Source organism: Mauremys mutica, chromosome 6 (assembly GCF_020497125.1).
Source record: "Mauremys mutica isolate MM-2020 ecotype Southern chromosome 6, ASM2049712v1, whole genome shotgun sequence".
In the NCBI taxonomy this organism is placed as follows: domain Eukaryota; kingdom Metazoa; phylum Chordata; order Testudines; family Geoemydidae; genus Mauremys; species Mauremys mutica.
In genome coordinates this window covers 132,041,572-132,067,470 of record NC_059077.1, presented here as the reverse complement: position 1 = coordinate 132,067,470, position 25,899 = coordinate 132,041,572, and the positions used below count along the sequence as shown (strand labels likewise).

The following is a 25,899-nucleotide window of genomic DNA, read 5'->3' as shown; positions in this document are numbered from 1 at the left end:
TGTAAAACTCTGCACTCCCCATTATAGAATATCAAAAGTTTTACAGACATTAATGAATTTAAGTTCCCAAAGGGGATGCACACGAGTCACTGAAGGCAGAATTTGACCAAGACTCACTCCTGGTGAGAATGAATACGGAGGAAAATATCCAGCTGGACTTAGGCACTTTGATATCAGGAGAAGCACCAACTTACTTGTAAAATGATCAACACACACCTATGTGGTGCTATTATTTTGCAGAACATAACTGGATTTGTATAGATGGGGAGACTGGGGCAGAGAAATTACCCGCCTTGTAAACCACTGGACAGAGAGCACTATAAGGGCAAAGTGTAGTATTAGGACAGTGCTGAGCTCACTAGAACTTTTATTTAAGGGAGTGGCTCCCAGTGTTTGGTGGAGTATCCCTTTCCCTTGCAATCAATTGGAATATGGATGACACCCCCCCCCCACCATTTGCTGTCTCATTTTTTTCCTAACCATTTCATTTACTTTGGTCTCTTTTCCTGTACTCTCCTCCCTGCTCCCCGACTCACCAGGAGATTGCATGCTGCTGGAGGTGGGGACAACAGCGTCCATAGGTGGCTCCATAGGGCCAGGCCGCTTGTGATCTGGAACTCAGCTGAGCATCAAGGGAGCAGAAAAAGAGAAGCTTGGGATGGCAGGCTGTTGCCCACATTTCCCCCGTACCATAAGCTGCTTGTTTTACTAGGAGCTTGGGGAATCTGTCTGCAATAGGGGTGGCTCCAAGATCAAGTAACTTTCCTCACCTGCACTGCTCTTGTCCTCAGTTTTCACCCTGCCAGTGGAAGTCCTGCCCCCCCAACACACACACTTTGGCAAACACCCATTTAGGGAGTGTGAAGAACACAAGACTATTCCAGGCAGACTGCTATCAATGATGATAAATAAGGGAGTCCAAACACCACATTTTTAAGGGAGAATATCAGCCAAAGTGAGAATCCTGAAAACAGGAAACTAAAAAGACAAAGAGAGGCCTCTGGCAATTAAAAGTGCAATGTTATTTTTTAGCACTCCCATCCTGATCATGTATCATTTTGACAAAGTTACAATTCTAAATTCATATGGGAACCCAGCTCCCTCCAAACTATCTAACTGTGTATTCACAGAAGGAAACGCTGCCTTCAATGACCCTCCACCCTGACCCGGAGAAAGCCCCTCCCGGAATAGTTGTAGATCAGTGTCTTGAGCACCTTTGCTGAGAGTAACAAGAAGGGAACAAACTAATGACAGCTGCCGTGAGGGATTCTAATGTAAAGACTGGGTCACTGGATTAAGAGCCCACTGAATTTCACAAACCAGCAAACCTGTGGAACAGGTTCAGAGACGGGCTACTAGGATGATCCGAGGAATGGAAAACCTGTCTTATGAAAGGAGACTGAAAGAGCTTGGCTTGTTTAGCCTAACCAAAAGAAGGTTGAGGGGGGATATGATTGCTCTTTATAAATATATCAGAGAGATTAATATTAGGGAGGGAGAGGAATTATTTAAGCTTAGTACCAATGTGGACACAAGAACAAATGGATATAAACTGGACACTAGGAAGTTTAGACTTGAAATTAGACCGGCAGCATAATGAGACGCACAGTAAAGTCACAGGAGCAGTCAGTGCTGCATTCACTCCAGCCCTGGGGAGAAGCTGCTCACCAGTGAGCCTCCTTCATTGTTCGCGTTGTCTTATTTCCCAGGTGAATTTATCTAAGGTCAGATTCCTCTTTACTCCACAGAGCAAGGGTTTGACATCAACTGGGGCTGGAGAGTTAGTGAGAGAATCAGCCCCTCTAACGTGCAGAGACTCCCGGGCTTCCTTACTCCTGGCAGCACAAACCCCAGCACGTGTCCCCTGGTTGGAGCCCCCGGGGTCAGGCAGGTTCCCCCGCACACTATCAATAGATGTGTAAAGAGCTGTTCTTTCTGCTCGGTCCCCAGTGTGCAGGGCTGTAGCCACCTGGCCAGGCCCCCAATTGTGCTGTCTCACTTAGCTCGGTGATGATCCGTAAGCGTTCAGTGCCTAGCAGGGGAGGGTCTCTCTGATGTAATTGCTCTGCCCTTCCTGACAGGGGACTGGCGAGTGACAATCCCTGATTTCCCCGTTTCAGTGATACTGGCCTGTCGCATTGGTCCTCACCCAGGAGTGTCCCCAGCCCCTCCTGGTACCCCTCCCCCAATCCCTCCTGGCTCCCAGCACTGTGACAGCAGCAGTGAGAACTAATTCCCATCCTGCCCTGGACACCTGGGTTCCTGGCGGCCCTGCCCCAGGACTAAGTGACAGGGCAGAGGGTTGCCAAGTGTCTGTCCCCCAGCGCTCCCCCTCTGTAGCTAGTTTAACCCTCTCCTGACCAGGGGCGGCTCTAGGCACCAGCGGGCCAAGCACCCGCTTGGGGCGGCATCCTGGGGAGGGCGGCAGATGGCCCCGGTGGACCTCCCGCAGGCATGCCTGCGGGGGAGCCGCCGACCCGCAACCGCCAAAGCGCCGCCCCCCCCCAGCAAATCCTAGCCGCGGCTGGGAGTCAGAAGGCTCTGAGCTGCCCGCCACAGCGGGCAGCGCAGAGCCTTTTAAATCCCAGCCGCTGCTGGGAATCAGAGCCCTCTGACTCCCGGCCGCGGCTGGGAGTTAAAAGGCTCTGGGCTCCCCGCCGCAGCGGGGAGCCCAGAGCCCTTAGGCGCGCCTGCCACCCTAAGGGCACACGGACTGCCCCCCCCCCCAGACCAGGGCGGCAATTCAGCGTGCTGCTTGGGGCGGCAAAAACTGTAGAGCCGGCCCTGCTCCTGACTAGTCTCACCCATTGGTCCCCTGCTGCTGAGCCTGTCCAGCCTGACCTGCTCGCATGGGCACCGGCCTCCCCAGTGCTGAGAGAGGGGCTCTGCTCCCCGGCCCCTAAGCCTGCGCTGGGGAGCTGCTGTTCTGTCCCTGCTGCCCCCTCCTGCCCTCCTCCCCCCATTCACCCCCTCCTCACAGTCCTGGGGCTGCCAGCTCGCCGGAGACTGTCCCGAGTCCTGCACTTTGGCCACCAACAGTGTTCCCCTCGCTAGCTGCGTCTGCCCCCAACACGCACATGGGGGAATTCGGGGTCTGGTCCCTCTGGGACCCCATCGGTGCCCCCACCTCGCTCATCCCTGTGGAGTGCAGCACGGAAGAGAAGAGGGGTGGGTGGGGAGGCCTGACTCACCTCACTCCTCTCGGGTGCCTGGCTTGGGATCTCTGCGTGTTCTGTGACCAGCCGCCCAGCACCTCTACAGAGTCTCAGTGGTTCTCTCGTTACTCCATCCCTTTTCCCCAAAGTTGTTTTCTCTCTCTTTGACTTTAGTTGATCGGAATAAATAGTTAGTTGGACTCTCGTAGCAGAGTTTCCTCCACTCCTGGGACTGGGCATGCCTCGGTCTCTGGGCTTCAAACCTGGTGCCTCCTGCGGCCAGCCCATGCCTTTGAGCGACCTGCACTCTAGCTGTCTAGAGTGCTTGGATGAGACTTGTATTGCGGATCGCTGTCAGCTCTGCCACCAGATCAGTGCAGGGGAGTGCAACCTGTGTCTGGCCACTCCTCTGCCCCTGCTCTGCAGGCAATACCATTGACTCCGCCCTGTTCACAGGCTCTGTGGAGTCCAGTACCCGACCAGCCGCCGGCACCAGAGGGGCAGCGAGGCACTAGCAGGGTTGAGGTTCCATCCTGGAGGTGTTTGTTGTGGCCAGGGACTTGCTGGCATGTTTGGTACCAGTGTTGCCAGCAGAGCAACAGTTGGTGCCAGTAGTGCAGACAAGCAGAAGGGAGCATGATGCCCCAAGTTCCTGTTTGGTACCAGGCCCCTTGCTCCCTGGATCCTCAGCACCGTCCCTTGGAGCCGACGGGTACCACACACCCCACGTCCCCACAAGAAGACTCATCATCCAAGTTGGAGTTTGAATCTTGCACCCAGCCGAGGGACTGGTACCAATACCCTATGCAATCAGCCCTATGCAATGGTGGATCCTGGGGTTGGGGTTCCTCCGATCGCCTGGCCTAGTGGGCAATGACCCATGCAGATGTAATGGCCTTTTTGGAACCCCTGGGGTTCTCCGCTGCCTGGCCCCCCATCTAGGTGCTCCTACTCAGTGGTGTCTGAGAGAAGGATTCCTCTGTCACACCGAGCAGCAGCTGATCCCGACTACGATATTGAGCCAGGTACCGACTCTCAGAACCTGGAGTGACAGGATCACCAGGAGTTATGGAAGAAGGTGGTCTCGAACTTGGGGCTGGAAGTGGAGGTAGTTAAAAAGTCTTCCAACAGCCTGGTCAACATCTGGGCTGCAGTGGCCCCATCGAAGGTAGCTCTGCCTCTCAGTGAGGCCATCATGGGTCCAGTTAAAACCCTGGGCAGACCCCTTCCTCACTGCCCCCCACGTCGAGGAAGGCAGATAGGAAATACTATGTCTCCACCAAAGGGAGGAGTACGTATGTTCCCATCCGTCTCCCGGCTCCTTGGTGCCCTTGGCAGCCAATGAGAGGGAAAGGCCAGGGTAGTAAGGGGCAACCCCCAAGTCAAAAGACTCAAAAAAGCAAGACCATTTTGGTAGGAAAATGTATTCTACCAGTGGACTACAGCTCCAGCCAACAGGCCATTGGGTGCTGAGTATGGTGGAGGAGCGTTATACAATTCAGTTCGTTTCCATGCCTCCCTCCTACCCCGCCCCCATCCCTGTCCCTCTTCAGGGACCCTTCTCATGAGCAACGTTTAGCCCAGGAGGTGCAAGCCCTTCTCTGGGTAGGGGCTGTGGGGGAGGTGCCTCAGAATTTAAGAGGGAAAGGGTTTCACTCCCATTATTCCTGTGACAGGTTTGGTCACAGAGATCCCCTTGGGACTGTCACTGATATGCTGAAATCATCCCTGAGCAGGTTTTCCCTGCCAGCTTGGGAATTCCAGAACCCTGTCTGGTTGAGCCAGACATGCTAAACTGTTTACACAGACCCAGAGTCTGGGCCATGCTCCAAAAGCTGCAGGCTTTAGCTGAAAACTGCTCAGCAGGTTACCTGTCTTCAGCACCCAGACACTCAGTTCCCAGTGGGATCGAAACTCCAAATAAATCTGTTTTACTTTGTATAAAGCTTATATAGGGTAAATTCCTAAAGTGTCCACCCTCTATAGCACAGATAGAGAGATATGCACAGCTGTTTGCTCCCACAGGTATTAATCACTTACTCTGGGTTTATTAATAAACAAAAGTGATTTTATGAAGTATAAAACGTAGGATTTAAGTGATTTCAAGTAATAAGAAACAGAACAAAGTAAGTCACAGAGCAAAATGAAACAAAACATGCAAGTCTAAGCCTAATACATTAAGAAACTGATTACAGGAAATATTTCACCCTCAAAGATGTTCCAATAAGTTTACTTCACAGACTCGACTCTTTCCTAGTTCTGGCCCAATCCTTTCCCCTGCTACAGTCTTTGTTAGATCCAGCGAACATCTCAGGTGATAAGCAGGGGTTTTCTCATGACTGGCACCCCCTTTTATAACTTTGGCACAAGGCGGGAATCTTGTGTCTCTCTGGGTCCCCACCCCTTCTGCTAAATGGAAAAGGACCAGATTTAAGATGGATTTCACTACCAGGTGACATGGTCACATGTCTCTGAGACCTCTGGTCTCCATTCCTCCGGGGTTGCTGCCCCCCTGCCCCGGAAGGCTTTCAGGTAAATAAACCACTTACCATCAATTGTCCTAATCAGTGGGAGCCATCAAGTTCCTAATGCCCCATTGATGGCCCTCACCTGGTGTGACTACAACAGTGATACACGTTTATCTTATTTCCCCAACTCCAGACATAGAAATAATACATGCAAATAAATAGGATGAACACCCTCAGTAGATTACAAGCTTTCTGATGACATCATACAAGAGACCTTTCGCATGAAACATATTCCAGTTACATCATATTCATAAGCATATTTCCATAAAGCATATGGAGTGCAATGTCACAATTCCTTAATCCTGAGTGCCAAAGGGGGTCTCTGACCCATTCTAGACCTGCAGCACCTCAAAGGCTGAAGTTGTGCATTGTCTCCCTGGCCTCCATCATTCCTTCCCTGGATCCAGGGGACGGGGACGCCGCCCTCAATTTGAAAGATGCTTATTTCCACATCTCTATTTTTCAAGGCCACAGAAGCTTTCTCAGGATCATTGTGAACCTGGCTCGTTACCAGTTTACCGTCCTCCCTTTCAGCCTGTGAGCAGCCAAATGGGTCTTTATGGAATGCCTGGTAATAGTGGCAGCCTTCCTGAGAAGGTGAAGGGTGCAGGTGTATCCGTATCTCGGTGACTGGCTGGCCAAGGGCCAGTCCAAGTCCCAGGTAAAAGCCAGCGTCACCTTGTACAAGCAACCTTTCAAGCACTGGGCCTGCTGATTAATGAGCAGAAGCCGACACTTCTCCTGGCTCAGAGGACAGAGTTTATCAGAGCAGTGCTCGATTCCACCCAGGCCAGGGCCTTCCTCCCAGAAGCCCAATTCCAGTCAGTGTCATCACAGGTCAAGGCCCACTCAAGCTGTCGGGTCACATGGCCGCGTGCATATACGTGGTGTGGTATGTGAGGTTGCACCTCAGACCCCTTCAGGCTTGGCTGGCCTCAATGTACCGGCCAAACAGCCATCATATGAACTCGGTGCTCTGACAGATCCCTGGTTGGTAGGCTTGGATGTTCCTTTGTCAGGCCGCAACCCTCGGTATCCCTAATCTTGGATGCATCCAAGCTCAGTTGGGGGCCCATCTCGGGCACCTCAGGACACAAGGTCAGTGGTCCCAGCTGGAACTCTTGCAACAGATAAACGTCGGAGAGCTCAGGGTGGTCCGCCTAGCACACAGGTGTTCTTACCCCCCATCGTAAGCAAGTTGGTGCGAGTTCTTACAGACAACATGGCAGCCATGTTTTACATCAACAGGCAGGGAGCGTCCCGCTCTTCTCCCCCCGTGTCAGGAGGCCATTTGCTTGTGGGAGCTCTGCATAAAGCACTCGATCCACCTCGAAGCTTCTCGCCTTTCGGGAGCCCAGAACGAGCTGGCAGATCAGCTATTCTCACTGCGAATGGTCCCTATGCCCTGACATAGCAAGGACCATTTTCCAGTGCCGGGGTACCTTCCTCGTAGACCTGTTCACAACTAGACATGTCAGCAGTTCTGCTGTCTGTGTGACTGCAACCTGGGCTTGCTCCCGGATGCCTTCTTACTGCCTTGGAGAAAGCACCTGTTCTGCGCCTCCCACCTCCCCTGCCCCTCCCAACATTCCTTTAGTGCACAAGGTCTTCCTTGAAGGTCAAGGGTGAAGGTTATTCTCATAGCCTCAGCCTGGCCACATCACCACTAGTTTGGGTTATTTCTAGACCTGTCAGTAGCGACTCCAATGCTGCTCCCTCCCCTTCCAGACCTGATCTCACAAGATCACGGCCAAATGCTCCATCTGCCTCATGGTTAAACCTGTAGAACTGGCCTGTTCGGAGCAGGTCTGGTAGGTCTTCACGAATTTGCATGTCATCCTTGCGCAGGGGACATGCTAATCTTCTCTATTGTTCCAATTTTAGTATATGTCTTGCTAGGCAGTAGGAAACCATCTATCAGAGCTACTTACCTCGCCAAGTGGAAGCATTTCTCCATTTGGTCTCCCCAGCAGGGCCTCTCACCGGGGTGCCAGAACCTCCCTGTAAGTGGGGGGGCCACCGGTGCTGTGTCTAAGTCAGACTCAGGACTCACAGTTTGTCAGACCACTCTGTTTTATTAGCAAAGCGCTCTGCTAATACACCCAGATAATGTGAGCACCATGCAAGACACAAACTATCTTATTTATACAGATAGAAGGGCACGAACTTAACAAGATAACAAAAGGAAGCAGAATCTGATAAGTTTCCCTGGGCTAGACATGCATATCTTATTTCCTTACTAACTATTACCGATCTTCTGTTAATGTCCCGCTATTAGCTTAAGTGGACCCATTGTTTTGTACCTTAATGTTTCTCTTCCTGACAACTATATTTCAACATTTCTCATTTCTGCTTAAAGGAACATACATCATTTCTTTAATCCATTCTTATTTTTACAATATAATTCATTCTACTTTCACACCGGAAACTGAGACTCTGCCTCTTCCCCTGACACGCCCTCCCACCTCTTCTCCTGAGGCTCCTCCCCTCCCCCCTGCTCTCACCTGCTGCTAAAGTGGCAGGGCCACGGCCCCTTGGTCCCCTTGTTCCAGCACCCCTGCCTCTCACCCACTGAGTCATCTCTCAGATACTCCAGAAGCAGATACTCCAGAACAGTCTGGAAACAGCCAGGTCTAGCGATTTCATCTGCTAAGGCACACACAGCCGCGATCTCCACATTCTACCCCATGCTGGGTGGTCGATCCGTTTTTTCACATGAAATGTCCATTCACTTCCTCAAAGGCTTTGAAAGGCTCTGCCCCCAAATCTGGGAACCCATCTGTGTAAACGAGGGTGGGTAGCACCCTTGTGTAACTCCCCAACTATTCAGTTAGCTGTAGAATCCTCCTTAGCAGCTGTACCCGAATTGCCTTACCTGTAAAGGGTTAAGAGGTAAACTTAAAAAGAGTTGGCACCTGAGCAGGGGAACCAATAAGGAAGCTGTACCCTCTCAAATTGGGAAAAACTGCTGGGTGGGGGGGGTTTTTGTTCTATGTAGAAAGGACTATAGAGAAAGTCGATCCGTAAATTCACACAGCTCTTTGTGGCAGTAGCTGACAGGATGAAAGCCCTTCCCATTTCGGCTCAGAGAATTTCATCCTGGATCACATTGTGCATTCACACGTGGTACGAGCAGGCAGGTGTCCCATCACCTGCCTTCCTGACGGGCCATTCTGTGAGAGCACAAGCTTCCTCAGTGGTGTTCATGGCCCAGGCCTGATCCAGGACATTTGCAGAGCCGTGACTTGGGCACCAGTACATTCTTTTTCTTCCAACTACGCCATCAACCAGCAAGCTAGATATGCACTGGGTTTGGTTGGGCAGTGTTGTAATCCACGTGTCCATGAACTCGGAGCCCACCTCTTACGGTACTGCTTGGGAGTCACCGAATGTGGAATGGATACGTGCAAGCATCTGAAGAAGAAAAAATGGTCACTAACCTTTCTGTAACTGTTGTTCCTTAAGATGTGTTGCACACGTCCATTCCACAAGCAAACGTCCTATCCCTCTGTTGGAGTTGCTGGCAAGAAGTGAGAAGGTGCAGGGTCAACCAGTCCCCTTGCACCATGACATAAGAGTGCTGCACTAGGGGGCGCTAGAGCCAGCCTGAGGGAAAACTTTCTGGCGACTGTGTATGGGGTACGCACACCTAGTGTGGAATGGACATGTGTAACATGTCTCTAAGAACCACAATTCCAGGAAGGTTAGTAACTGTTTTTTGTCCAAACCTGTGGCATTGTTCAGGGACACAGCTTAGTGGGTTTGGCTCTCACTTATGGCTGTGACACCAAATTGTATTTTAATCCCTTGGCCTACATTTTTCCAGAAGTGATTAGTGATATTTGGGTGTCTGATATGCAGAGGCCAGGTGCTCCCACTTTCTGATCAGGCCCCTTTAAAAGGTCTCAGTTGGGCACCCAAAATCCCTAGTGATTGCTGAAAATCTAGGCATTTACCTCGATGTATCTAATGCAGGGAGGTGGAGGAGTGAACATATTTGGGACCCTGTGTGGATTATTTTTGTGCCCCCACATTCTGCCCTGTTTGCCAAGCTAAGGGTCTGATCCCCATGTTTGTCTTCCTCATGATCCCCACAATGTTCTCTGTTCACCACTGCCTCCCTCCCTGTCCCCTAAACTCTCCTTCCTGTCCCCATCCCCACATCCCGCTGTTCCCCCACCCCCAGTTTCCCTCCCTGCCTCCTCTCAGCCCAGGGGTGGCTGTATTAACCGAGTCTGCTCTTGGTTGTGTGCGAGATGGGGGCCGTTGCTGTGATGATTAGCCTGGCTGTGGGAAAATGGCGTCCAGCTGAACTAAGGGCCGTCAATGGTCTGATCCTTACAGGGAATCACCTTGAGACAGTGGCCATGTGAAAAAGAGGCCAAGCATCCGAAGTTGGTTCCTTGCAGTTCCTAGATTGAGTTGGGGGCACGGGGAGATGGGGCAGGGAACAGAGTGACCCTGTGGATTCTGTGAGGTCATTAAACCAGAGCAGAGGTTAGTGTGGGGGACAGACCTGTACCCCCTCCCCACAGGGACATGGGGGTGATGTGAATGGAGGAGGTGGGGGCCTGTAACCTGGCACAGACTCACCCGGCAGCGCCCCCTGCTGGTCATCTAGGAGAATTAGCTTCCAGCCTCCAGAGCACCCTCTGCCGGCTGGTGTCTCGCTTTGCTGCTGTCCCCCATGTCCCTCTCGGACCCTGGGTGACCCTGTCACTGGGTGCTGCCCCCTGGCAGTACCCCCACTGTTTCTCCAGGTCTCCCCGCTCAGGGGACCCCCCACCCACTTCCCCCACCTTGCCTCAGTTGTAGGCTACTGCCAGGCACCAGCACGCCCCGCACCCTGGGTCAGACTGCAGTGTCAGCCACTCATCACAGGCAAGGTTGGGTCTGGACCTGCTGCCTCTGCCTATTGCTGGGCTGCCCCTTTGCAACCTCAGTACTTGCCTTAGGCCCTCTGCTAGGCCCGCAGGCTGGGGGTTTTCCAGGCTGGGGGTTTCCCTGGCTCCTCTAGCCTTCCCCCAGCCCTGCTCCACCCCCAGTACCCTGCTTGGCTCCCTGCAGCCAGGCCCTTCTCTCTCTACAGGCAGAGAGACTGTTTGGGCTCCTGGCTCACAGCCTCTTATAGGGACCAGCTGGGCCTGATTGGGGCGTGGCCCCAGCCAGGGCCGGCACCAGGTGCTTGGGGCGGCCAAGGGGAAGGGGCGGCACGTTGGGCTCCTCGGGGGCGGGTCCCTCAGTCCCTCTCGGAGGGAAGGACCCTCCGCTGAATTGCTGCCAAAGAAGAAAGTGGAGCAGTGGAGCAGGTGCCGATTGTGATCATGGCTTTTTTTTTTCTTTGCTCCTTGGGGCGGCAAAAACCCAGGAGCCAGCCCTGGCCCCAGCTGTCGCTGCCTTCCCCAGTCAGCCCAGGCTTTCCTTCACAGCCTCAGCCCTCTCCCAGGGCTGGCTTTAACCCTTCCAGGGCTGGAGCGGGTCACCACCCTGCTACAGGGACCAAGTGACCCTTAGGACCCTGCAAAATTAATACAACGCAGGAGAGAGTGGGGTATAGGCACCCTGAATGCTCTCTCTTCTCCGGAATGACCCTAACGACCAGAATTGGGGGGATCCTCAGAGAGCAGAAGAGAGCTGGAGGGGACAGACCCCTGCAATATCTGGAGTACTCCCTTTGGGGTCCTGCCACCAAGCAGCAATGAGGCACTCCTTGAAGGTTGTGAGCTCTCTGCAGTGGGGGGTCTTTAGTGTACAAAGACCCAACAGATGGAGAGGGTGCCCCCTGTCGTTTTGGTTCCCTCCTGAAAGGAGCTGGGAGGGTGCAGGACCCGACAGCATAAGTGGGAACCCCATTTCTCAGGGGAAGGAGGGTCCAGTAGTAAGGAGAACCACCACTGGGCTACCTGCAGTGGGGTCTTGGTGAGATTCCCTGGGCGTGTGCTGCTGGGTGTACTGCAATATAGTACATGGTGCACCTTGTGTGTGCTCCCCTACTTGCTATCAGTGCAGGGGGGAAAGAGCAAGCTTTTCCATGGGCAAGTGTGGAGCTTTTAAGGGAGGATAGTGCAGGCCCACCACCACTACAACCTAGATAGCATGGAGGCCCCAAGCCCTCAGCTAGGACATATAGACCTGCTGGAATGCGCACCCCTCATCCTTCCCCCCACCAACCTCAGCCACCCATCCCAGAGATCCAGCCCAGCCCCACTCCAGGCCTGGCTCTGACGCAGGGGGCCCTCTGTTCTGGGAGCGTGTAGAGCCCTGTGCACCCCTGCTCCCACTGGAGGAGTTACGTGGGTGAGCGTCTGCCTGGACAAGCTGCAGCTTGGTTTCACTCTCTCCAGCGCTGTCTCTCTCGTCTGCCTGCCTGCCTGCCTCTGTAAGCCCAGCTGGCTCTTGGTTGGCAGATCAGACCAGATGGGAGGTATCAAACTGCGACCCCTTTAGTGTGTCACCCTGGCTCGTCGCCCGGACTGCCCAGGACACACACTGGGTCTGACCCGCAGTCTCGTTGTGATCACTTAGGACAGGGGTTAGGGTGCCCCCACTCTGAGGCAATCTCTCTGCACCAGCACTTCCCTGACCTGCAATCACTGCATGACATTCAAACCACATACAATTTCTTAAACAGCAATGGTCAGAAAAATCAGGAATACATGGAAAAAGGTTCAGGGAAACAAGGAACCTGCTCTGTGGGCAAGGGAACCACCCAAAACACCCATCTCTGGGATGTAAGAAAAGTTCTCAGTCTGTTCCTCACATGTGCCTCCCTCCCATCTCTGGATGCACTGTGCTGATACCATGGGTAAAACACTTGCTCTAGGTGGCAGGTCCCTTCCCCCCAGCATCACCCCCCTGCCCCCATTGAGTTCACATCCCCCTCTCTGAGTCCAGCCTTCAAAGCCCTCTGGTGTAGCAAAGTCTCCCTGTGCTGGGCCCTCTGCCCATGGCCCCACCTTGCTCCCCCCAGCCGCTCATCACGCTCAGCTGCTCTGTTACTTGTGCCCAGGCCGGCACCCACTATCCTGGCTCTGGCTCTGCAGTTCCCTGCTATAGCTCAGCCCTGATTTCCCATATGTGCAGCTGCTCTGTGCTGCCCCAGCTCCTGGCTCCGGTCTGCCTCAGCCCCCCACCTCTGCCTCAGTGCTGCTGTTCTGCCTCTGGCACATCTCTGGGCTTGTGCTTGCCAGCTTTCTACTGCATTAATGGCCCAAAGTCACTTAAAAACTAACCCTAAAGAAGCCTGATCTATTTATTGAAACAAAGGGTTGTTTTTGTTGTTGTTGTTGTTTTTATTAGCACATTGGTCTATACATCAAGTAACAAAGAATATTTTTTCTTAGATAGATAGTACAGATCTGATTAAAGAAAAAAAAGCTACAAGCCCCAGCAGGAGTTCCCTCACATTAGCAACAAAGTGAGATGAAAATCAAATTAACATTCAAAACCCTAGTACTGGAACTTGTATCCTGACTGAGGGTTGGCAGATGTTTGAAACAAAAAATGGTGAATGACATTGTTAAAAATAAAGCAGATGTAGCCCAAAACGTATGTAGTGCAAAAACAACAACAAGAGTACTATATTATTTTTTTGAATGCATTGAAGCATGATAGCCAAAGTCCATATTTTGAGTTGAATTAATTTGTTTCTGTTAGCCTTTAAAAGGTAACATTTCATCTTTGCGATCTTTGTCAGAAGTAGAATATTCCTGATGCTGGTTATACATCAGTAGTGACAAGTGCAATCATTTCCTTCGTTGATGTAAACTCTTCACAGCAGATTTTGTATCATTGCAAATACACCCTAACATTAAGAATGGTTTTATAGTTCCTCTTGCATCTTGTTGTGCACTTTTGTTTCTATCCAGTTCATCTGAGAAAACAATCGTTCTGCTTCAGCATGGCTAAAAGGTAGTGACAGTAATGAAAGAGCAAACAAGCCAAGTTCACCAAAGTCTTTCTCCTCAGTGGCATTCGTGTGTTTGAGATCTTCAACACACAACTGCTAAACTTAGTTGTCCTGTTTCACAAACTTCAACATGAAATCTCAACACCTGTTTTGAGAAATAGCTAGTGTGTATTGTAAATATTCCATCTGAAAAGCAACTCCAAAAACATCTGTGCAAGGCGGTACATTTTGATTTAGTTGGGTATGATTTGGGAATGATTTAGTTGGGGTTGGTCTTGTTTTGAGCAGGGGATTGTAGTAGATGGACTTCTGAGATATCTTCCAACCCTAATCTTCTTTGATTCTAAGTTATTTGACTCAAAGATGATATCGTACTTTAACCCAGCAGTCCTGTTCTCAAAAACAGTTTCAAAACTCTCAACAGACTCCAGTAGAATGTCCTCAATTGCTACAGCAGATTCTAGTATTAGCACTTCCCAAATGAAACATTTGGTGTATCATCCAGGCTTCCTGAAAGATTGGATATAGAAAAAATAGATACATGTTGTGCACATATGATAAAGAAGTTCAGCCTTGTAGTTTCTTTCTTTGACTCTGGCTATCTGAAAACATAGCTTCTGCTTGTCCAAACTGATCCAGAACCCTGTTCACACAGGGACTTATATTTTAGTGTTCTTGAAAGTCATGGAAAGGCCAAGTAGCAGGGTGTGTGGGGTGGGAGCTCATGAGTGATGCTGAAATAAATCAGGTGATGGTCAGAGAGAGGGAACTCAGCAACGGACAAAACAGTGCTTGGTCATGGAGTTATAAGACCTTAGGTGTGAGGAAGTTCTCACACTGTATTCCCACAATGCTGAGCTCAGCCAAACTGGAACAGATTATCCTTGACTGATGAGCAGATATCCTTCCTCCTCTTGTCATTCAGGTTTAAAGTCAGTGGCACCCAGTGATCATGTTCTGCGGGTGTATTTGCCCACTTTGTCACGAAGCTCTTTGGTTTTGACCCCATAAATGATAGGGTTGAGCATGGGGGAGATGAAGAAATAGATGTTGGCCAAGATGATGTGAACAAGGAGGTCAATGCCCTGACCAAACCGCTGTGTCAGAATGGAGAAGAGGGAGGGAGTATAAGAAATCAGCATCACACAGATGTGGGCTGTGCAGGTGTTGAGGGTTTTCAGGTGAGCTTTCTTGGAGGAGATTCTGAGAATGGCCCTGATGATCAGGCCATAGGATAAGGCAATGAGTGTCAGATCTAACCCGATGAATACAAACGCTGTCACTGAGCTGTACATCCTGTTGACTGTGCTGTCCCCACACGACATCTTTGCCACAGTCATGTGTGTGCAGTACGTGTGGGGGATAATGCGGTTGGCACAGAATGGCTCCCTGCTCAAGAACAGGGGTTCGGGCAGAACGAAGAGTACAGCTCTTGTCAAACCCACAAGCCCTAGCTTAGCTATTCGTGCATTGGTGAGGATGGTGGTGTATCTCAGAGGGTTACATATGGCAATGTAGCGATCAAAGGCCATTGTCACAAGAACAGCTGAGTGCATAACAGAAATCGCGTGAAGGAAGAACATCTGGGTGAGACAGCCATCCATAGTAATTCCTTTCAAATGGAACCAAAATATACACAGTGCCTTAGGCACTACAGAGGTAGCCATGCCAATGTCTGTGAGCGCCAGCATGCAGAGCAGCAGGTACATCGGCTTGTGCAGGGTCTGCTCTTTGCCTACAACAAATAGAACTGTGAAATTTCCCAGCAGGCTGATAACGTAGAATGTAAAGAAAGGGATGGACATCCAGATGTGGGCAGCTTCCAGGCCCGGGATCCCCACTAGGATGAATATTGAAGAGTCAGAGTGGGTGAGGTTGAAAGCTGCCATGAGGTGGTTGATGCATAGATCGGGTTCAGAAAAGCTCAAGGTGCCTGTGAAGGGAGAAAAGCAGAGTGAGGGGAGTTACATGCTTTATAACAAATACCGCGGTAAATATTTTATACTTATTAACAATCTAAAAGGGAATGAGTAGTGTGTTGCCAACATTTACAGATGGCACCAGAATATTTAGATCATAGTCAAGTCCAGACGGTACTAACCAAGCCACGTGAATGGGTAATATGTTGGCAGATGAACTTTGATGTCAGTAAGTGTGATGTGTATTTCCATTGGAGGGAAAAGCTTGAACTCCTCAAATGCCTGACAAGGTTCTAATTTAACTGCATGAGCTCAGGACAGGGAACTGGGCATCATGGTGCCCAGCTCTGTGAAATTCTGCTTACCCTGCAAACCCAGACAGAAACTGAGAAAAACATTGGGATCCAGGAAAAGTGGAATGGAGAATCCTAGAGAAAATACAGTGGCATGTTATTGGTCAGTCAATGTTTCACCCTCCTCTGGACATCTCTCTGTAGTACTGGGCACTCTTCTCACACAGAACCAGAGGGGTTCAGGGAAGGGCAACGAGAATGATCAACTGCCGGGGAAACTCTCATACAGAGAGAGGTTGAAAGGACTGGGATTGTTACCTAACAAAGGGGATAAATAAGAGGGGACATGAGAAAAATCTATAAATTACTGACTGGTAGAGAGTACATTGATATTGTATCTCCGCCATCTCATTATGCAATATCAAGAGGACATTCAATTAAACTGAAATGTGGCAAATTAAAAACACGTAAAATGTGATATTAGGCTGAGAAACTGAGAAACCACACAAGGTTGCATTTATGATGAGACTATCCAGTTACAATCATTTCAGCTAAATAAATGTTCTGGAAAGCCTGTATGGTCACGTGTTTCAGGGCACAAGCCAATCTCTAGCTGTTAGGAATTAGGTCACCCCCTCAGGCTGGTCAGGTTATTCCCACATCCACCTACTGCTTGGTTTCTTACACCTTCTTCTGCAGCATCTAGGGCTGTCACTGTCAGAGGAAGGACACTGGATTAGATGGACTATAAGTCTGATCGATGATGCAGTTCCTATGTTGGAAAAGTGCCAACTTTTCCCTGTGGAAACAGACATTATTCTGCTGGGCTTTGACTTTGTGCTCTACAAAATGGGCATGACGGCCACACGGGTCTTGGTATTTAAGGCTACAGGCCTCAGAGCCGTCCTGTCCATGGGAGAGGTGGGGGCTGTGGCCCTGCTCCTCCACCCTGCCCCCACTTCAGGGGGATGCGTTGGGGTCTGGGCAGCATGGAGCTGGGCAGCAGTGCTACCGGCCTGGCCTAGCGAACCCCGGCTTCTTCGTCTCACCCCCACTTTAAAGGGATGGGTAGAGGCCAAGGCAGTGCAGGGCCAGGGGATGGCAGGAGCACTACTGGCCCAGTCCTGCTCTGGCCCACCGGCTCCTGGAATCACTCGGGGAAGGAGAGCAGGCAGGGGTTAGGGGCACGGGTGGAACGTGGACGGAGCAAGGAGAAGAAGAGGTGGGGGGTTGGGGGAACGGGTGGAGTGGATACGGGACCTGGGGTGGAGTGGGGGGTTATCCTGGGCTCCACAACCCTCCTAGGAACTACCCTGACAGGCCTGCACCTCCGTTACTTCCTTTTTTTCTTTTGGTGAGACACTTTCATGCAGGCACCCATCTTTCTCTGAGACATCAGTGGGACACTCTATACCTCAGGGGAGCACTCTGTAACTCCTATTTTCCTCATTTATATATAATTGTGATATTGCGTATAAAGCATGCCATGAGAGATATCAGGGGAAAGGTTCTGATCTGCTGAAAGTCATTGTTCTAGCTAAATATGTATATCGTTACTGCAACTGACGTTATGAGATCATGTCATCTAAATCATGCTGAAAGTCGGGAATCAGCAGCTCCCCAGAGACAACAGCAAGGAAACATTTTCAAAGCTTGGGCAGATGTTGAACCACCATCAACAGCCATTGTCCAGCAAGGGACCTACAATGCAATGACTCACCTGAACAAGGCCATACCAGGAAACTTTCTCAACCTTGGCTTATGCAACGCTCACCAGATATGTTGGACTTGTTTCCTCCAAACACATGTATAAAACAGAACACAGGGGCCCCATGCTTGGCATTCAATCTTCTGAGCATTCTTGTTGCTTGCAGCATAGGTGGGGGAGAAGAGAAAAGACTCCAACAGAGGAGTCTGGGCGATGTTTCAAGGGCGAAAACACTCTAATATGAATTGCAATATCTAGTGCGGTGAGAAAAACTGCTTAATCTAGATGTCCAGTCTCACAGGGTTGAGAGGTTAGACTGCGTCCTTATATTTTATTTTACCTTTTTTTGGTAACAGATTTTAAGTGATTATAAGCAATAGGAAAAAAGTCAATCTTTTGTAGTTAATAAACTTGTTTTACTCTTTATCTTTCTCAGTGAGTTTTCCTGAAGTGTTTGGTAAATCCGTTCAAGTTTGCAAACGCTAGTGTATATCCACTTTCCATTGATGATGTGGTGAAACAATTAATAAATGTGCACTGCTCATCTTGACCAGAGCAAGACAGTATATTCCTGAGGTACAGTGCTGAGGGGATGTGACGGGTTGGATCACAGAAACCCCCCTTGGGGCTGCCAACTGATGCACCAAGACTACTTCTGCCCCTGCTTTCCCTGCCCTCCCAGCTTGGGATTTTAGTGCCCTGCCTGGTTTGAGCCAGACCCACTAGCCTGCTGCAAACCCAGACCCAGGTCTGAACCACGTCCCCTAACAGCAGTAGGCTTAATTGAAAGCAGCTTAAGAAGTGTTCCTGTCTCCAGCACTTAGTTACCCAGCTTCCAATGGGGTCCAAACCCCAAATAAATCCGTTTTACCCTGTATAAAGCTTATACCGGGTAAACTCATCAATTGTTCGCCCTCTAGAACACTGACAGAGAGAGATGCACGGCTGTTTGCCCCCCCTCAGATATTAATACACACTCTGGTTTAATTAATAAGTACAAAGTGATTTTATTAAATACAGAAAGTCAGATTTAAGTGGTTCCAAGTAATAGCAGACAGAACAAAGTGAATTGCCAAGCAAAACAAAATAGAACACGCAAGTCTATGTCTAATACAGTAAGAAAACTGAATATAGATAAAACCTCACCCTCAGAAGTGTTCCAGTAAACTTCTTTTTACAGACTAGTCTCCTTGTAGTCTGGGTCCAGCAATCACTCACACCCCCTGTAGTTCCTGTCCTTTGTTCCAGTTTCTTTCAGGTATCCTTTGGGGTGGAGAGGCTATCTCTGAGCCAGCTGAAGACAAAATGGAGGGGGTCTCTGAGGGGTTGAAATAGACTTTCTCTTGTGGATGGATACCCCTCCTTCCCCCTGTGTATAATTCTAGCTACAAGATGGAGTTCTGGAGTCACACAGTCAAGTCACTTGTCCATGCATGACGCAGAACTTACAGGTAGCAGCCGTGGTTCACCTGCTAACTTGAACGTCCTCAGTTAGACTTCTTACATGGATCGGAGCTTTCCAAGATCCGCTGTCTGTTAAGTGCTTCTTAACTTGCAAATTCCTTTTTAAAGAAGCTGACCACATGCCTTACTAAGGGCATTTAAAATCAAACAAGCACACAGCCAATATTCATAACTTCGAATACAACAATGACACATGCATACAAATAGGATGAATATTTTCAGTAGATCCTAACCTTTACAGATATGTTACATGGCATATGTAGCATAAACATATTCCAGTTGTGTCATATATACATTCATAAGCATATTTCCATAAAGTCTTATGGGGTGTAACGTCACAGGGAATTTGGCTGGGGCCTTTCCCTGTGTAATTCGTAAGTGGCTCTGGAAGCATTCAGGCAATCTAGCTAGATGTGGAGCTCCACATTTGGTTGTGCTGTGTGATAACAGCACCTGGAGGGGCTTCCTGCTCTTCACTAGCAAAGCATTGTGAGAGACGGCCCAGGCTGGAGACTTAAGGGGACACAGCGGTCCCAGAGTCCCAGGCTGCACCCAAGAGATCCCATCACAATAAGTTAGTTGTTAACTGACAAGTGTAAGCAGCGACACATGTCAGCAACTCAGCTGCTTACTCATCTCATGCCTGACTATTGGTCAAATTTGCAGATGACACAAAAATTGGGTGATCATAAATAATGAAGAAGACATATCACTGATTGGTTGGTCACTCTGGATTGGTTGGTAACCTGAGCCAAAGGAAACAATATGTGTTAAGCATTGCCAACTAGCACGTTGTATATAAGTGCCCCAACTTTCACAATAAGCCAAAAATCAAAGCTAATCCCATTTCAAAACAAGTCCAGAAGAAGCCAGTCCCTAAAAGGACCACAACACTCTGACTAGACCCCCAGCATGCAGTGTGCGACTGTGGTGGGCCGCTGTGCACCTCTGAACCCTCTGTCCCTCCTTACCCCTGCTTGCCTCACCTGTCTAGCACCCAGGTAACAATAAGAAAAATGAATGGCAACAAAGAATATAAAGGTTTGGAAAAAAAACCAAATTGTTTAAAAAAAATTAGTTACAAGGTAACTATTAATTGGATGACTAAATTCCCTTATAGTATCAGTCACACTTTGGGGCCAGTAACACTACATCCTAAGTAACGCACATGTTATTCAAAACAATCCTGTTCAGTGTCTGGCGATCAATATTAAATCCTGACACAACAAAGCTACGGGTGCATCACAGAGCAATACAACAAGTGGAACAGAGGAGCTAGTCATTCCTGTTTCCTGCCCAGTAAAATTTACCAAAGAGTGACAACCAGCAGTATGGGTAACCTCTACCTGAATGAACAGCCCTGTGCAGTAACTCATTACGTTTAGAAATAAAGACATTTATATATAAAGGCCTCATTTGTAATGTTATTACTCCAAATTTCTGTTTTACTTCTCATACACACACAGCACTGTGGGACACATGGTAATAACGCCAATCCCAGTATTTCAAAACACTCAATCTACTGCCAGTAACAACACAGGTGGTAAATGTAATTGCCCTAATAAGAATTTGCCACAAGGGCCAAATCGCACCACTCAGACTGGATATAAAGTGCTGTCATACATGCACATACTTTCTATGAACACATACCCATATGTAACATACCAATATATACATCATATCTATATTATCCATACATATTCATGATCTAAAATTGCCCCCAAAGCTCAATTATAAACCTACATTTTTCAGTCATGGTCCTGGGCCTAACATTCCCACATTTACTATAAGGGTCTAAAAAGTAATTGGAAAATAAAATCTGTCCATCGGTGGTATGCGGGAATGTGCAGTCTATGGGACAGATGGGGCATATATGTGCAGATGGGAAAGTAAGGTGGCCACATAACACTGTTTAGTCCAGTGGGCCATCTTCAGTCCAGACATTATGCTTTTCCGGGACGATGGGTAAACATCCTCCCCATAAAAAGACAAAAAGTGGGGGAATGACATAAGACCTTGTATCAGAGGCCTGGTATGAAGCTTGAGGCCTGAGCTAAAGTAGACAAAGCTTTACTTACATAAAGCAAAGACAAACTGTGAGGAAGAGGTAGGACCTGCTCAGAGAATCTGACAAGAACAGGGCTGATATTGCAGAAATACACATTCCTAAGGAGTGCTAGTCACAGAGCGTTCACGCAAACACATCCCAATATCAAGTGGTACCAGAACATCCGAATATCAAGGATGGTACAAAAATATTCCCCAAGGATAACAGGAACACATTGACACCTCTGAAAAGATATGGTCAGAATGACAATACGTAATACAGATGTTTTGATCGAGCCAAAACGTAGAAGGAGATGGGTGATAACTAGCCCTACCAGGGGACAGTAACTAATTATGTCAGAGGGGCAGTACGTAACCTGTTTGTGTCAGAATATAAAGACGTATCTCAGAGGGAGTGTCTTTGTCTAGCCTAGGGAAAAAATGAAAAGTCCCGCTGTTCATTGAGCTGGTCCACTGTTATGGACATACATGTGTTAGTCGTCTGGTAGAGTCTGCAGGATACTTGTACCGAGCTTCATTGACAACAAACCTGTCTTGGTCATTGGGGAAATTCACTCAAGGTCTACTGTGTCAATTGTGTGTGCAGAGCTGGGCCAGCACACAGGGAGAACACACACACACCTAACCACAGTTACCAACATCTAACCACAGTTACCAGGGTGCTGCTTGAATCGCGCCAGCCTAGGATGGGGAAGGAGAGGTTAGACAGAGGGTCAGATATGAGGGGAGGTTGAACCAAATGAGGAGCAAAGATCAATGATTCTTTCCTCTGCTGAAATGCTGAAGTTACATAAATAACATTAAACAACAACAATTGGGATCCAAACTGAGTCAAGGTTATGACACCCAGGCTGAAGTTCTGTGGCTTGCACAGGCAAAGAGGTCCTGAAATGCACCCACACGTCCTTGGGCCCAGGAAAGGTCCCATCACTGGACTTGGATCAACAATCAAAATGAAAATACGAATTTCAGCAGTGCCGCCCACCTGTCTGTGTACACCCTCTGCCTGCCCCACAACCCACCTATTCGTCTACATACCCCTGCCTCCCCACATGCTCCAGCATGTGCCTGCCTGTCCGTGTACTCCCTGCTTGCCCCAACAACACCCATCTCTGCCTGCCTGTCCATATACACCCCATGCCTCCAGAACTGCCCACCTGTCCATGTACACCCCCTGCTTACCCCCGCAACCCCCTGCACAGTCTGTCTGCATATACCCCCTGACTGCTCCACAACCCCCAGAGCTGCTGCTTCTCTGTGTACACTGCGCGATTTGCCCCCACAACCAACACCGCTGCCTGCCTGACCATGCACCCTCCTGCCTCCCCACAAGCCCCAGCACTGCGGCTTTTCCATGTATCCCCTGCATGCCCCAACAACCCTGAGTGCTGCCCTATTCTCTGTGTATCTGCCCTGAGCATTGTCCACCTATCCACATGGGTCCTTCACACCCGCAACTTCCAGCCCTGCCGCAAAGTGACACCCTTCACCCAGGACCAAAACCAGGTGCCAGACCCCACAGTGACAGGCACAGAAAAACCTCCTCAGACAAGGTTAAACTCAGTGCCTGCCTGCACCCGTGAAACAGTGGAGATCAGCCTGAACAGCCTCTCTGGGGGCAAAGGGAACCCCTGGAGCTGCTCAGCCTGTGCAGGGTGTTTGGGTAGAAAGTGGGAAGAAGTGACTCTGGAGGCAGGAGCATTCACTCTATTATCATGGCTTATTGCATCAGACTTGCTATGGATCTTACCCCCCCCCCAACACACACACTGTGCATTCCTGGACCTCCTCTGCTGAGATTTACAACCCTGCCTGGTTTCCTCCATGCCAGAAACACTTTTCTTTTTACTGCTTTTTGGTGCTTCTCATCCTCTCCAGAACCAGAGATTTCGGGGCACAATGAAAGTAGACCCTTTCCTGAAAAATGTACTATCCTCCTTGTTCTGAACCTTTAAGCCTGTGAGTTTGAGATTTCAGCAATTCTCCTCTCAGATCTTCTTTAGCACAAACAAGCTCATTCATTCTTAGAGGCCACAGGACGACTCCAGCTGAAGTCACTGGAGGCTCATGAATGGTGTAAATCAGGCCATTTCTATAAGTCCCTACATGTGGATTTGGAGTGAATTCCTGCCCCTGTTTGGAGTTTTGCCATTGAAATCAGTGGGACCAGATTCACCCTTACTGCTTAACTTTCAGCTCTGAGAAGTGAAAATCATGGCTTCAGGTCCTGCTCCAGAGAGTGCTATTCTCTTAGCATTAGGGTTAGGGTCAGGGTGCTCAAAGAGTCTGAAGGAAACCCCCAGTGTATGTGGCGCTCTTAGCTCAGGTATGAGAGATGGGGATTTCAAACACGTGGGCCCTGATTTTGCTCTCAGGAAGCCCAGCGTCAAACAGGAGTGACCCACTGAAGGCAGAATGTGAGAGCAGAATCTGGTCAGTGTGTGACCCATTCTTGTTGTGAACCCTCTGGTAACACAGATACCCACTGCAGAGGCTTTGGCTGCACTTCCGAACAGGGCAGTGGAGTCGCTGAATTGGAAAACTTGTGTGAACCAGAGGAAAAAACAGACACCCCCAAAAAGGTAGCTAGTGAACCTTGGAACCCTTCCTGTTTCCTTCTAACTGTCTCAAGTCAAGAACCTTTGGGGCAAAAATTCACCAGCACGGCGACTTGAACTGTTTAGTATTGTCAGAAAGACCAAGGGGTTTACCTGGTAAATTGGAACTATGTACGTACTAGAAATCATTTAGACAAATTCTTGTTTTTAAGATCAGTTCCTTGTCTCTGACTGAGCCCTGAGCACTAACTTTAACGCAGAAAAAAGCAACTCACCAAAATCCTGCTCAGCAGAGGGTGGAAATCTCCTTACAGCGACAGGAAGGCAGAGCCCTGAGAATCAACATATGAATCTCGAATGTCTGAGACTCAGCATCCCGGCCAACGACCTTTATGACTCACCTGTCAGTCCCTGAGGACTCTCCGGTTGGCCAGGGCTCCCAGAGAATTCCCTGAGCTCTGTGAAGAGCAGAAAATAGACCCTTGAAAAATTCATCCCAAGAGCCTCCCCAGGGAGTGAGGAAATGATTTTCAGATAACAGGAGCTCAGATTTTCAAGGCAAACTGAATCTCACACACTGTTCAGCCTAGCAATTGACGATGGCTTTGTTTTCTGTGTGTAGCCTCTGAAAAGTCACTGCCATACTGTGACATATGTTCTTGAACTGATGCAAGCCAAGGGCCTGGAAAAGGCTTTCTTCTCCCAGGATTCTAGCATCAAAAGGTATTTGCTAGTGTCCCTTTGTGAGATCTAAAATTGAATATACATCTGTCAGCTCCCCGTGTTCATCTACTCTTTGCTACTGTGTTGATCTTTCTGAAATCCATGAAGAAATGAGTTGTGCTAACCTCTGTCAGAACTAATACAATGGGACTTCTCTGCTCACTCTGATTCCTTCACCACTCCAAAGTCCAGAATCACCTGGAATTCACTGAGATTCCCAAATCTGTTGCCCAGGGGCCATTTTTATTTTATTTTAGGTAGGTGTGCCCTGCTGGGGTGAGAACACAGTGGTAAAGGAATGAAACAACTGCTATTCTGGATCTTTTCTTTGGACTACAGTCCCTCCCCCATCCTTGCATCACAGACGCCCGTGGGGATAATTTGCACTCCAGAGAGTATGAGTGTTAGGGGATGTGACCTCTGGGGAGCAATCTGGGAGCTTTGCTAATAGCTGTGCCCCTCTAACCACCCAAGTGGGCTGGCCCTTGTGTGATGGAGCAGGAAGCAGGGCAGATTTGACCTGGGAATGTTGCAGGGAGGTTACATTGGAGATGAGAGTAAACTAAGCCTAAAATACTAGATAGATTGGATATGAAGTAGCAGTTTTTCATCAGGGATGGTGTTACAAGCAGTCTACCGAGTTTCCATACACAGGATAGAAATGCTTTTAGCCTGGAACCAGCACTTCCCCCAGTTCAGTCTTTTTTTCTCGGGTGACAAGTATCAGAGGCATTGCCATATTAGTCTTAAGGTGCCACTGGACTCCTCATTGTTTTTGTGGATACAGACTAACAGATTGATTTGGGCATAAGCTTTCGTGGGTAAAAAAACCTATGCAACTTGCATCTGAAGAAGTGAGCTTTTTCCTCACAAAAGCTTATGCCCAAATCAATCTGTTAGTCGTTCAGGTGCCACAGACTCCTCCTTGTTTTTCTCTGGTGTTTGCAGGAGTTCTCTTGTGTGGGGAGTGAGGCCACTAGATGATGCCACACCCAATCTTATACAGCTTGAACATACGGAGGGAATCCTATGTTCCAAAAAACAGTTCCCTGTCTAGTTTGTGGAAAAATAGAGGTATCCATTGTGACGGTACCTCCCATAAGGCTTTATGGAAATATGCATATGAAAATCTCTCTCTCTCTCTCTAAAATAACATAACTAGAATGTGTTTTATACTACATATGCCATGCAACATATCTCTGTAAAGGTTATGATCTATTGAATCCATTAATCCTATTTGTATGCATGTATCATGTTTGGATTCAAAGTTATGAATATTGACTGCGTATTTGTTTGATTCTAAGTAGGCTGTAGTGAAGCAGTTGATCGGGTTCCTGAGAAAAGACTATTCTCAGTAAGTGCCAAATCAATAAACACTGAAGCCAACAATGAACTTGGAGACACCAATCCACATCTGGGCTTTCCCAGGAACATGGCTTGGCTGCTAAGGAACTCAGTCATGCATGGATATGTGACTCGCCCAGGTGACTCCAAAACTCCATCTTGGAGCTGGACTTTGCATAGGAGAGGAGAGGGGGGTCTCCACCCACAAAAAGAAAGTCTATTTAAGCCTGT

The 25,899-nt window shown here is 49.0% G+C and overlaps 1 protein-coding gene and 1 non-coding gene across 2 annotated transcripts; both read right to left on the bottom strand.

Moving 5' to 3' along the window:
* Positions 1-7,486: 7,486 nt before the first annotated feature.
* On the bottom strand, positions 7,487-7,594 carry LOC123373450. The gene has a single exon (XR_006580733.1). It is a non-coding gene; the product is annotated as a U6 spliceosomal RNA (small nuclear RNA).
* A 6,948-nt stretch (positions 7,595-14,542) lies between these two features.
* Positions 14,543-15,481, bottom strand: LOC123372265 (olfactory receptor 52E2-like). Its single transcript, XM_045020269.1, has one exon. It carries the CDS (start codon positions 15,479-15,481, stop codon positions 14,543-14,545), a length of 939 nt encoding a protein of 312 aa, XP_044876204.1.
* Between the last annotated feature and the right edge of the window lie 10,418 nt (positions 15,482-25,899).